The following is a 13,553-nucleotide window of genomic DNA, read 5'->3' as shown; positions in this document are numbered from 1 at the left end:
TTTTTTTTATTAGTTGGCTAACTTTCAATATTATGCTGCCTTTTAAAGTCCTATATTTTATTCGTTTCAAAACTCAGAAAGAAAAAAAAGAAAAAACCCCAAAATACATATGGTGTTCCCTGGCTATATTGAAGTGCACCTTTTGCAGTCTCAAAGATTTTTTTCTGTAATTTCATGCTCTTTTTTTTAAACAGCACACTGGTTCTGCATGTTCTGCATCATTATTGGCTGTTGACCTTGTCAATCAATCTCTTCTGTTCCACGTCTCACATACAGAACGCATTCTGCCTTTAGAGTCTACATACATTTTCAATCGCAATCAGATCTTAGCTTTCATCCTATAACAGGACCGGTTTTTCCACAAAAGTTTACACTTTTAGAGTTTAAACAAGAGAGAAATTTACCAAAATGGTAATGTCTGTCTAAAGTGTATAAAGTCTGTAGTGAGGGGTTTTACCACATTAAAACATCTAGCATCCTACTTCACAAATTTCACATATTGCATGTAGTTTTTTGAACAAAATCCCACAATAAACCAGGGAAAATTGTAGTGCGAGAATGAGCAGTAATGCAATACATCTATCAAAATTCATGCAAAAAAAAATCACAAAATGCAATCAAACATGTGTTCTGAATTTGTACAAAAAATACAGAAAAGACATTGCTTTAGACAATGAAAATGATGATGCTGAAAACATTAGCTGCCATTAAAGAGTATAGCTTATGATGAGGAGAAAAATAACTTCAGAAAAAGTAGAGCTTTTGCTTTTGTCTCACTAAAATTCATGAAAAGGGCAATTTAATGATTTATGTTCTGCTTTACATGGTTGAACCAACGAACAAAGTTAATGTTCAAGAAAGAAACAGAAGATGCAAATAGAGACATAAACCTATAAGATATCCACAAGAAATTGACAATACAATTCCTAGGCTTCACAGCCATGGTGTCTCTGGGCAAGACGCTCAACCCAACATGATCTTGAATAAAAAAACTGTAGATTACTCAGATAAAGTGATTGTTAAATGATATTGTACTGTGATATATCAATTGTACAGAGCTGGAGGGCGATCATATCACAGCACAAATCTGCCATCAGCTTAAACGCTTTTCACTTTTTAAAAAATATTATGGAGTAAGCCTGAGGGCAAATCCCATCTATAATAGCAGAATTGAACTTACATTAACTAAATCATTTTTCCAGGAAAAATGATTTAGTTGGAAACTACTGGAATGTAAAAGTGGTAGAGTTTGGCCAAAACATACTGTTTTTTAAATAAAGTTACTTTTATTGAATGTTTCTTTATTAAATTAAAACATGTCTTTTACTTTTGTTTACTTTTGTCCCTACCTCGATTCAAATTTAGAAAATAATGTGTTATTCAAAAATCCTGACTAAAAATCCTTAAATGTGCAAAATTTTACTTTTGTCAAACACTACCGAGTTATTTCCCTGAAAAAAATCACATTTATTTATGTCTCTTATGTAAAAAAAAGGCCTTAACCCGAAGGAGGTCTTCCCTTTGTAAAATCCCCATGACTGTTTTGAACACAGAAAGCATGCCTGTCCCTTCTGCGGGCCCCTTAATGCTAATATTTGCATTCTGTGCATAGTAGAGGCAACCTAGTGGGCCATGTTGGACAGTTTTGTTTGCAGCTCACATATGAGAGGCATTATGCAGTTACAGAGTAGACGTTCCTTTGAGGCAAACAGGAACCATGGAGCTGTGAAGACAAAAACGACTTTAAAACATATGGAGACTCTAATGAATGCCATTACATCACTTTCCAGATAGATTATACATGCAAGACACAGAATCTTTTAAGCTGAGGTTGATTTATTGACGTTTTCAATGCACCCATCTACTCTGTGTGCTCCCGTATCAAAACCAAACCTACAGTTTAAAGTTAACTTTTATTAGAGTAAAGATTTAAGAGCTCAGTGTCGTTTTAGCCAATTTAGATTAGTTGCTGAAAGTTCCTTTTTTTAAATCAACTTCAAGTCTAAAAGCTATAAAATATCTATCAATATCATTTACCAAAGACAGCTAGGAGAAAGCTTTGAAATGGTGTCCAAATGTCCAACTATGTGACCTCATTTTCATGTCTGTGACTCAGTGTTCAAATAAATATCATGAGAGAGAAGTCCAGAACTCTTAACTGTGTGTGACATCAGCTGTAACTCTTTCCTAACTGTTAAGGTCAGCAGTTGTCAGTGCTTAAGTTGGCTGTACAGTAAAAGCTCACCTGTGACATGGGAAATCCTGTAAAAGTACTCCCCTCGGTTATGTGATACACAGAAAGACATTTGTCCACTTTGTGTTTCACTTAAAGGATTTTAGGTTGGTTTCTCTGCTTTCAGATGGCCTCCCTTCACTAAGCTGTTGTTCATCTGCTTGACTTGCTCTCATTCTTCTTTATATAGGAGAAGTGAGCAGAACATTGAAGTTGGCAGAACTTTTGAACCATACTAAGGAACATAAATTGGAGCAAACTTGGTTTGTTTTCATATAGGAGCCTTTCACACTGAGTTTGTTCCCAAACTTCCAGATTCAGTAAGTGTGAACGTTTGCCTCGATGCTATTGCAAACCAAACCAGAAAACTGTGGTTTACTTGCAAGTGAACTCTGGTGTGGTTTGCTACAAGTTGAATGCAAATATGCATATTTATACATTTAGCAAATTAAAGAGAAAGATTTAAAACTGATTTAAATACAGAAACTAAAAAATGATCTTGCGGTATACAATAATTGGAATATTTAGTTGGCTATCAATTTAAGAAAATGCTTATTTGTGAAGACTGGTTCATCCAGGATGGTTCCATTACATAAAAAAGGTCAACTTGACTTAGTTTGTCTTTTAAATTTAAGCAGAATTGGGATAACCTTATGGATAGGAGAGAAAATGTCTTCAGGTTGGAAAAAAATAAGCCCAAATAGCCTCTTTATTTTTTTTTTCTTTACCTTTTCTGCTATAAACAAAATGCTGTAAACTTAGTCTGACTTTGGTAGTCTGGTCACACTGTCTATTTTTGTAGTTCCCCACATTAATCAGGCACTTTTAAATCTTGTTACACTTGGTGTAAAGAACTTTGTGTTACCAAGTATTAAAAGTGCTATACAGATTTATTAAATAAAGAGATATCATTATAGTAATAATTCTGTGACTGCAATATAAACTGACTTAATATTTACATTTATTTTTTTTAAAGCAATAAAAGATTTAAAGAAAAAAGTTATACAATAGGATTCTTTTGGCTCTAAACTTTAAATTGTTTGTGGGTCAGACTGACCCTGGTCAAAGCTTTAGCTCCTCTATCATGAATGAAGATTGATCTGAAAACAGTATGTCCCACTGACATTTCCTGCCCACACATTTCTTTGTGCGGAATTTATGTGTTTTTTTTTATTTTATTTATTTTTTGTCAAAATAAAAAGCATCAAGTGTTTTACAATTGTTTAACCCAATTTTACACCCACTTTTTACACCCACCACTTGTTTAACCCAATTTTACACCCACTGCGTCAAAGAATTGACAGAAAGTTCAATTTCTTTGGAATTAAGATGCTTTTAAAGTCCCCCTATGAGAATTTTTTGAAAATAAAAACATTCCCAGTGGTGTTTTAATTGTGATTATGAAGTTTTTAACAAAAATCCCAAAACCTAAATGTTTTTAAAAAGCCATATTTCATGTTTATCTGAAGCATCCGAAATCTCCGCTACAAGGGCGTGGCCTTGAAAAGACAATGTGCGGAATGACAAAACAAATGTTTGTACCAGACCCTGGCGTTTAATAAAATTACACATGAAAAATAATTTATGGATTATGGATTAGTATTATGGGTTACGGTTAAGTTGCGAAAGTGATTCTCGCAGCAGAGGCCGCCACTTTCAATGTTAAGTCAACAAACCAAAGGAGAAATACTCAGAAATACAATAATGAAATGATTTCTTATTACATTTGTTCTCTTTCATAAGAAAAATGCCTCAAGTACGTGTCAAAAACTCAGAAAACAGGATTTTCTATTTTTTTTAGAGAAAGATAGTATCTATGATGATATGTTGGGTTATTTCTTAGCTTTTTGCTCACAGCAAAGTTAGTTTAAGATGCAAAAATATTGACATGAGTGCTCGGGGAAAGAACCGCTGCCACAAAATTAAACCACACATTTTTAACATGGTATAACTGTATTATAAAGAATTAATTATCAGCACATTTTTCATTCTTTCAATACAGCAAGTAGTTATTTAAAGCAAATCATAGGTGAGTTATTTTCACCATGTTTTGAAAATTAGCTAAACTTTTCCCACCAAAAGCCCTTCTACTGCCCCCAATGGACTGATGATGCATTACAAGGCAGAAAAAACGAAGCAAGTTATACACAATAAGTTTTTAAGGAAAGATTTGCCCATACTAATGAGATAGGGGGCTCAAAAATGCCTGTATTGAATATGATATGAATGGTTATATAAAGTTAAGAAAAACTAAAAAATTTAATTATGTCCTTTTATGTATTATTAGGACAACTCCTTAGTCTGTAATAGCTGGGATTACTGATTTAAGTGATCACCTTTTTCTAAATGTCTCAATAAAAAATATAAAAAGCGTTACATTTGCGAGTTGCGCAAGGCATGAAAAACACTTTTTATAAATAAAGTTTGATTTGATTAAATTAAAACAATATCAAAAAAATTAACATTGTTGTACATTCATTTTTTAGTTCCTTTTTAAATACCCTCATTTTGTTTTGTTTTTTGACCGCACCTAAATTTAGCATATTTACAAAAAGCAACAGTGAAATTAATCTCACCTTCATCTATAAGTTTCTCCTAAATTCAGCAGGACAAATATTCCCTTGGAATCTATGACCTGTTGCATTCCAGGTGTCACGACAGGTTGGGAAATAATCCTCAGTATGTTTTTCCTGATGTGTTTATGTTTAACACAATTCCTTTTCCTCCTGCTCTCCTCTCATCCCCAGGGTCCTGCAGGTTTGATCGGGATAGCTGGAGTGATGGGAGTTCCCGGTGAAAAGGTAAGCAGTGCGTTTTTCACTCATTATGCTGTCAGGCAGCATCAGCTGCGTGCTTGTCAGTGACAGACACCTATAATTAAGCCCATGTTAAGTAGCCTTGGCTTGAGGCCCCTTGGGCCCCCCAGAACACAGGCTTGTGTAAACGCTCCACACTCTCACATCCCCATCAATAACAATATTGTCAAATCCACGTAACTATAACTGCTTTTTACAATTCCGCTCCTCTACTGGATCTGAAAAAGGCTAATATCTGTTATTTGTCATATTAAATGTCCTTTTTCTCTTCCCGCATGACTAGAAAGAGTTTGTGGAATGGGTTTACATGATCATTGACAATCCTCCAAAAAACACCCACCTCTTTCCAATCTCCATTGTTCCCTCCCTCCATCTTAGCCTTTTGCTCTTTCTTTCCTATCCAGAAGGCCCGTTTGTCAGAACATGTTCTTGTGATGGGAAGCCATCTGCTTGTCAGATTCTTACTTGTCCTCCTACTCCTCTTGTACAAAATCTACCCTCGATGCAGTCTGTCAGCACCAGTCAAACCCTGACAGCCTATCTTTTTTTTTCTTACTATATGTCTTATCGAACGTATAGATGACTAACTTATTTACCAACAGGTTAATTTTTTTTAAATACATTTAAGTTCATCGTCATTGTTTATTTGGAATTGTGCATGATTTTTATAAATCAATTTAATCTTTTCTTGTTTTTTTAAATCACCAGGGTGATCGGGGACCAGCGGGTCCAACAGGTCCAGTCGGAGAACAGGGGCCAAGGGTACATAAAGCCTCTTACGATAATGAGCCAAGATCTGGTGTTTCATGCAACAAATTACATGATGTTGGAGTTGAAAAATGAACTACAGCATTCCATTAATCTTAGCAAACTGTTAAGTGAGCTAATCTCATTTTAGTATCATGAGTACACTGATCCAATGAAGGATTTTGACTTCAGCTCTTGGCAGTCGCTGCATAGCTGCAAGGTTACAGTTATCAGAAGATGACATTTCTTAAGTGTTTCCTGTGCTTTAAAGAACTTGTAGGTGGTTGACCTTGTTGATCTCGAAAAGATTAAAATTGTAAAAGCTTGAAAAGATGTATTCTGCTTTTACTTAAAAAAAAATTGGAAAAGCATGTGAATCAAAAATAACATTAGGAACTAGATCAACCTGAACAAAGTAGCCTTTGTAATGACTGTAAGGCTTTTTTTATGTGCAAGAAGTTGGTTTTGATAAACATGTCTTAGTTTTTAAAGACACAATAATTCCCTCACTACACTGTTTAAGGAACTGAGTTGTGGTGTGTTCGGCACTGTTCCTGCGGCTCAGTGTCTGTCGAGGCCTGGACTGCGTCCCTCTCCGTCTCAAGGTTTTGGATTAACGTCACGCTTGTGGATTTGGAATGAAGCCCTGACCTAACTGGCTGACCCGGTGGCTACCTGGCCGATTATTGTGCCAAATGGAAGAGAGATGACTTAATTGGATAGCTGTCTGTAAAGAGATTATTTTCAGTCATAGCTTATGAGGGAGGAAGATTTTTATTTTTTTTCACTCATGTGAGTTCTTGAGGTGAACCAGCTGGAGGTTAGCTTGTTTCAAACGATGACCAAATCATTAAGAAAAGTCTTTGGATGAGTTTAGAAGCCAACTTAAAGATAGTTTGCAGAGACGCACCAAACCTCTGTCATTTTTTTATTACCTGTTTTTTCCCTATAGCATTTAATTTGAAAAGTGAATGTCTAGTTAGGTTGAAACTTAGTGAAGCTAAACATAATGTTTTGTTTTTTTAATTCAGAGCAATAGAGTATACCGTGGCATATGTTATAACACATATTAGAAGTTTCACTCTGTCTCTTTGTGCCTTTAAACCAGATTGTTTCCTGGAAGGCCTGGAGTAGGTTAGGCAGTTCAGGCGGGTTCTAATCATTTGCAGTTGCAAATAAAAACACTTCATACAGCATGACATCGCACTTTTGCAGGACCCTTGTTCTTTAAAACTTGCAGGAAATGCAACAAAACTATGTTTACTATTAATATGTTAGCATAAACTATTGTAATTTCCATATCCAAATGTGTTACTTTTGTTTTTTTACTGTTGTGTTGAAAGGGTTATCCCGGTTTGCCAGGAGGTCCAGGAGACATCGGAGTGCAAGGTGCACCTGTAAGTGTCCCAACAGTTGGTTCCTTGTACATAAAGGAGGGACACGTGCGCATTCACTGCAGCACACACTTTTGTTCCCCGCTTCGGCTGCTATGTTTCCAATTTAGGCAGTTTATATCTTGGATGCAGTCTCAGTTCATGGTGTCTTTTTTAATGCACATTGTAAAAATCAGAATCACTTGCTTAATGTGAACCCATAAACTTGAAGGAGCACACTGTTCTTTCCTACACACTTTCAGTGTGATTTAATATTGAGATCGTTGTGCTTTCACTAGGTAGACACCTTTAAATCAGTCGCTGTTTTTCAGTAGCTCAGGAAAAAGTCTTTATATGACCAGTGATATCTCTTTTATTTATTTATTTTTTTAACCAGGGTCCACCGGGACTGAGGGGCTCTGCAGGCATTGCTGGACCAAAGGGTAGAGTGGTAAGAATTACCTTAATTTTTTCACGTGAACCTATGCCGGTTCTGCTTGTTAAAAGCTCCCTCTCTGAGCTGTGGTTGTCTGTTTCACATCATAGCTTCATTCATCACACCAGAGAATGAAAGTAAAAAGTCAAAAAACAAAAAACACATGCTTCCTTTTCCACTTGGCATGTAAGTCTTTGTAGGTTCAGTTAGAACTCTTTTTTTTTTTTTTTAAGGCCGTGGATCCATGTATGTTAAAGTGTGGGAAAGTCACGAAGGGATTATCTGTGATAAATCTGGGTTATTTCTTGCGAAAAAAAAAAAAAAGAATTTGTGTTTATAGTAGCCTTGACAGACTTCTGCATTTATGCATAACAATCCAATTGTAAACAGCATCAAAATCAAGGTTTCAGCAGAGATTACATTTTCCTGAATCCTTCGATCTCAGAATTGACATGTCATGCATGCACTTAATGTTAGCCTCAGTGTACGGAAAACCAAAAAAGCTGTCTTACCATTTTCTTTCATTTTGTTTTTTGAACTAAAGCTGTGTTAGCGCCTCAGTTGAGCTCCTGAGAAGCAACTTTGGCCTAACTAGTCCTATAGAAATGACCGTTCTTCATTGGCTCCCTTTTCATACTGGCTCTCAATGACAGGGTTTAATATTATAACAGGTGTGTCCAAAATCCGGTCTGTGGACCAAATGTGGCCCACATTCAAATTTGTACTGGCACACATGGTCTTGTCATAAAATCAATAATATTAAATCAAATAAAACTATGTGGCCTCCAGCCCTTTTTAAGAACTATAATTTCTTGATTATAATTGGCTGAATTACATTCGAAGTCGTGGTAAACATGTGGCAACAACCTGTGACTCCTTGGTTTTCTGAGCCTTAAGGGCCAAACCACTACAGTTTTGTACCTCTAAATGATAAAACCATTTGTGTTATTTTCCTTCTTTATGTGATTTAGGTTTTGAAATTTACAGTGAGCATTTAATAGGGAATAATATGTATGAAGCCAGATTTAACGTTGAGATAAAAAAGTTTTAGACAGGCTTGTCAAAATGTTTATTAAATAGTTCATTTACGTTTAGTTCATTATAAATGTTATTATATACTATTCCTGTCACAGGAATACTTGCTGTGTTAAAATCTTTAGATAAGCAGCCATTGAAGTCATTAGGCACTAAAAACATGAACCCTCAAACAATTTTTGGTGACATTTTTGAGCTTTTGTGAATTTTTGCATATTTTTGAATTCAAGATCTATGAAGTTACCAGATATACCTGCAAAGGTTTTATTTTCCACATCAGTTTATTTTATTTTTTATCCTGTTAGCAGTAACAGAAATTTGCTAAATCTTGGTGGATGAAATGCTAAAAGATGTTTTGTGAACTTTCTGGCAGATTATTCTTTTATTTTCAAAGCCCATCGAGACGACTGTTGTTGGGATTTTGGGCTATACAAATAAAATTGAATTGAATTTAATATTTTACCTGACATCTTTGCAAAACTGGAAATTTTCAAATATCTTTTTTTAAATACTCAAGTGTGAAAAAAAACAATAATAAGTGGTCCATCTGAGATATTGTAAATACGTAAATAAATGATTCAGTGTCACAGTTTTCACATATAATTAATCATTCGTGTAGTCTCCTCTTATTTATTTATTTTTTCCCAAGTGAGACACATGGAAGTAGTTGACATGTTGCAACTTGGGTGGTTTACTGTAATCCGCACGTTAGTTTGTAATTCCGCATGCAGTTGGAATAATTTATAATGCAATAATCCTTCAATATTGTCTCGTTTTTTATTCACATTTCACTTTTTTAGGCCTTGAGATTCATCCTTGGCAAGTGAAAGCTGTTAAAGGGAAGTCATCAGTAGAGGGCTGGGCTCATTCTGCACTTTGAAGATAAAAGATTGCATGAAGAAAGATTGCAAAAAGAGAAGTTTTATTGCCAGTTGTTTGTAGTTTAAGGTGTTTTTATTGTTTCAAGCAGTGATTGGTTTCACAGCCAGCAGTTCTAGTTATTTATCAACCAAACAAACAAATATACATGAAAATACAAATTAAAATGACAACCAGTTAAGAAACCTTCTTTTACAAAGACCAAACAACTTTGTTCTGCACTCTGTCTTCCAGGATTCTAATGAAAACACGAAAACATCTATTGTTTCAAAAATTAGAATTTAACAACTCGAGTGAAACTGCTCATTAAAATGTTATTAATAAAATGTCTGCATGCATTATCACCCATATTTAATTCAAAACTAGTTGATATTAAATGTGTTAGGTTTGCTTTGCATTTCCATTTTTCTTTTTAGGAGGGGCTCAAATAGAAAGAACAAATTTAACAAATTCCGGGATGACTGACTTGGTTTTCCACAAGAACTGTGTTTTGCATCTGGCATTTTTCCTTCAGTAAACCTTGATTTAAGGATATTTGGGGATATTTAAATACCTTGGACCATGTTGACGTCTCAAGGTTATGGTAAATTCTCTTTTGTTGCCTTTTAATTACTTTACAAGCTAAACTACATCACATGCAACATCTGGTAAACAGAGAGACTAAAAGTGTAAAGTGCAAACTGATGTGTCATGGAGCAAGCATGTGGGAAACTGTCAAATTCATGTTTAAGCAACAGATGTTTGCACAGTTGAGTCTTATGTAATCTTTACATTGTTGCTGCGAGAATTTATGACTGCAGACACTGCCTTCACGTTTCAAAAGCCAAATACTGTTTCAAATACAATTTGATTCAATTTTCTGATATATACAAAGTGATTTTAGCAGTGAATAATTGTTCATAAAATGAGTCTCTTTGGTCTAAACTTACCTTTTGAAATGATGCATTTTCGCACACTGTAGGTCTCACTGGATGACTGCCAAAATCAATTCTAGTTCAATGCAAAGATTTAAATGAACATATTTTTATATTAAATGCAGTTTTCTTCCTATTCCTTTTTTTTTTAAATATTCACCTATTTTTATAATCTACTTAAGTAGTTAAAAAAGAAATATTTAATTGCTCTTAAATCTGATATGATAATGGTGTCTGAGGTTCATCAGCTTGATGCACTGGGACTCATCATTAGTGGGAGCTTCAAGACTTCTACAGTAGCATCAGACACGTCCTGGTCAGGTAACTCAGCTGAGGTTACTCAGACCTTAGCTCATGAACCAGCCCTCTCAATTCACGTACAAACACCTACAAACATGTTGGATTGCCTTCTTCTTAGCTACTACTGGTAGGCCTAGTTAAAGATTTTGTGCAATGAATGTCCTGCAAACCTCTAGAGCTCCCATCTACTGGCTCAAAACAGTCTTCTAGGGACTTACTGGCAGTCCTCCACAAGCTCCTAAAACTTTATGCATTTTCTTTCGTTTTTGTCTCTCATTCACTCTTCCCAAGGCACTCAAAGCTCAATGTGCCTTTTTATCACCTCGGACATAATGATCACGCCTGGCCAGAATGATGTTGTTGCAATAAGTTAAAAAATGTTAACTTCTTCCCCGGGGTCTAGACAAAACAGAGGACAATTAAAGTTCATGTCTAGTTGTCCAAGAAAACAAACTGAACTTAAGAGATGATTTAACCAACATCAAGAATAGAGAAGAAACCACCTGGAGAGGTAAACTACTCTGAAGGAATGTAGTAAAACAAAATGACCAGGGTGCACTAAACTACAACCAGGATGGATACCAAGAAAAAAAAAGATAAAGATTTAAGGTGTAGAGTTAAAACATCCACCCAGCTATTGCGTAATAAGGGCTAATCACTTAATCACGGGTATTCCGTGTGCACTGGACTTGTTTAAGCTGGAGTGCGATGCTTTGCTGTTACATGTGCATGCTAATGGTTTGTATCTTTTATCTTGTGTGCTGTTGTTATGCAGGGGCCTCGAGGTCCAGATGGTGCACCAGGAGAACCAGGCCCTGAGGGCACCAGGGTAAATTACCAAAACATGAGAAACAAGCTTGTGAATGCATACTTTAGTATATTTACATTACAATTGTTATTCTTCTTGACATTGGTCACAAAAAAAAGACTAATTCAGATTTGCTCTTCAAATTCTGCTCTTTTTGTTTTTTTTTCTTTTCCAGGGTGAAAAGGGTGAATCTGGACCTAAAGGAGAGCCAGGAGTCATAGTAAGTTCTTTTGAATGTAATCTTTATCTATCATTCAGACGTTAGGCTACCTTCTTTGATGTGCTTGTGAAAATTGCTGTGTTGAGCATTTTCCATGAAGAAGAGAACATCCAAAATGAATTTACAATTTAATAAATGACATTTACCGTAATTTCCGGACTACAAGCCGCTACTTTTTTCCTGCGCTCACAGCCCTGCGGCTTATTCTGTGACGCGGCTAATTTATGGATTTGATTGACGGCCGCCATCAGTGTTGCCAGATTGGGCGGGTTTCCGCCCAATTGGGCTTCTTTTGGTTATGTTGGGCGGGTAAAATTGGCATTGGGCGGGTCTATAAAATTTGGGCTGCTTTTCAAAATATTTAGCGGTTTTATTGTCATTATTATTATTTTTCTTATTATTTAAAATATTAAGTAAAAGTATACTAATTAATATGTAGCCTAAAAAAAGCATTGTGAATATATGAAACATTACAGTAATCCCCCTGTTTAGTTCCCCCCCCCCCCGTGAATAACAAAAATCAGCGAATAATTGACGCTGTTTTAAAACTCCCAGAGCCTCTGCAGAGTCAGAACCCTATTCTGCCGTTTGGGTTCATTTCCAAAAGATGGAGATGATGCAGGGCTTTTATTGGCTTTTATTAACCTTGTCAGAATGGTTACAGCTCGAACAAAAATAGCGCAGCCTGCTTATACACTCAGCCGGAGGAGAACGTTCAGCCAACGCGCACCCAGGTAGGCCCCGCCCCCTCTAATCCACCAGTCACCAGCCCACCGCTGATTGACATACGCTGTAGTCCAGCAACTGGCAGTGGCAGAAAGAGGGGGGCGCCATCAAAAGCCATCTAGAGTACACGATACGAGAAACCTATAACTGGATTTTCTGTACTTATTTTATAAAAAAATTTATTATAACAGACTTATTATATAATAATTTATTATTATTGCGTCATTTTTTATTAGGCTACGGCTATACTTTTACGTTCAACATTAGGTTTTTGCTAAATTGAGATTTGGGCTTGTTTTTATTGAGGTGGGCGGGTTTTACGATGAGTTTGGGGTGGAAACTGTCACTCAGATCTGGCAACACTGGCCGCCATGTACGAACATTCGGGCTCGGCGAATGGTTTGGTATGCGCCATCCACCACCAAGCACAAGTCATTTTATTTAACACACCTCTGAGCAGCCAAACAGCATGGAACTCACTTCAGGTCTTAGACACTTCAGTCATGGTTCAACAAAAAGAAACACGCATGCCCGGCCGCATCCCAGAATCCTTTGGTGCCATTAGACCCAACGTGCACTTGATCGCCGCTACAATATGATAAAGCTTTCAAGTTAAAAGCAATCGTTAAAAGCAGCGTGAAAAAATCCCCCATCAGTAAATGGAAATGCCGGTCAGCTGCGTGACGGAGAGAACAGCGCATGCTCAGAAGTGTATTTACCTCTGAGTCATAGTGACTCGGCTGGCTGCACGTAAATATGTGTGAATAACATCAGCCTTTATTTTGTCGGGACACGACTGGAAACACAAATCCATTTGGTCGTTTTTACGGTTTCTGACTGAGCGGAATTTTGCATTGAAAAGCTCACAGCCACGATGTGAGCTTTTCGGATAGGAAGGGGAGACAAGGAGCCCGCTTGGCGAGCGCGGAGCGCAGAGGCGTCCGGGGAGCAACAAGTGTTTGTTGTGAAAGGAAGCTTCTGACGAACGCGCCGCGCTGAGGCGCGCGTATCGCGCTGAGGCGCGCGCTATTTTACTGATGTTTTTTAACCAGCCCCGTTAGTACCA

At 36.5% G+C, this 13,553-nt stretch overlaps 1 protein-coding gene across 1 annotated transcript in view; it reads left to right on the top strand.

The window, feature by feature from the left end:
• The window catches only part of col24a1 (collagen type XXIV alpha 1 chain), a 94,649-nt gene that overhangs the window by 53,594 nt on the left and 27,502 nt on the right, over nt 1–13,553 (top strand). Inside the window, exons 25-30 of the mRNA XM_011474161.3 lie at nt 4,981–5,034; nt 5,758–5,811; nt 7,140–7,193; nt 7,567–7,620; nt 11,509–11,562; nt 11,717–11,761. Of these exons, the coding sequence (XP_011472463.1) occupies nt 4,981–5,034; nt 5,758–5,811; nt 7,140–7,193; nt 7,567–7,620; nt 11,509–11,562; nt 11,717–11,761 (315 nt within the window). The remainder of the gene's footprint in view (nt 1–4,980; nt 5,035–5,757; nt 5,812–7,139; nt 7,194–7,566; nt 7,621–11,508; nt 11,563–11,716; nt 11,762–13,553) is intronic.

The sequence above is a fragment of the Oryzias latipes genome, chromosome 4 (genome assembly GCF_002234675.1).
Source record: "Oryzias latipes chromosome 4, ASM223467v1".
NCBI classification, from domain to species: Eukaryota; Metazoa; Chordata; class Actinopteri; order Beloniformes; family Adrianichthyidae; genus Oryzias; species Oryzias latipes.
This window is presented reverse-complemented; position numbering and strand designations above follow the sequence as displayed.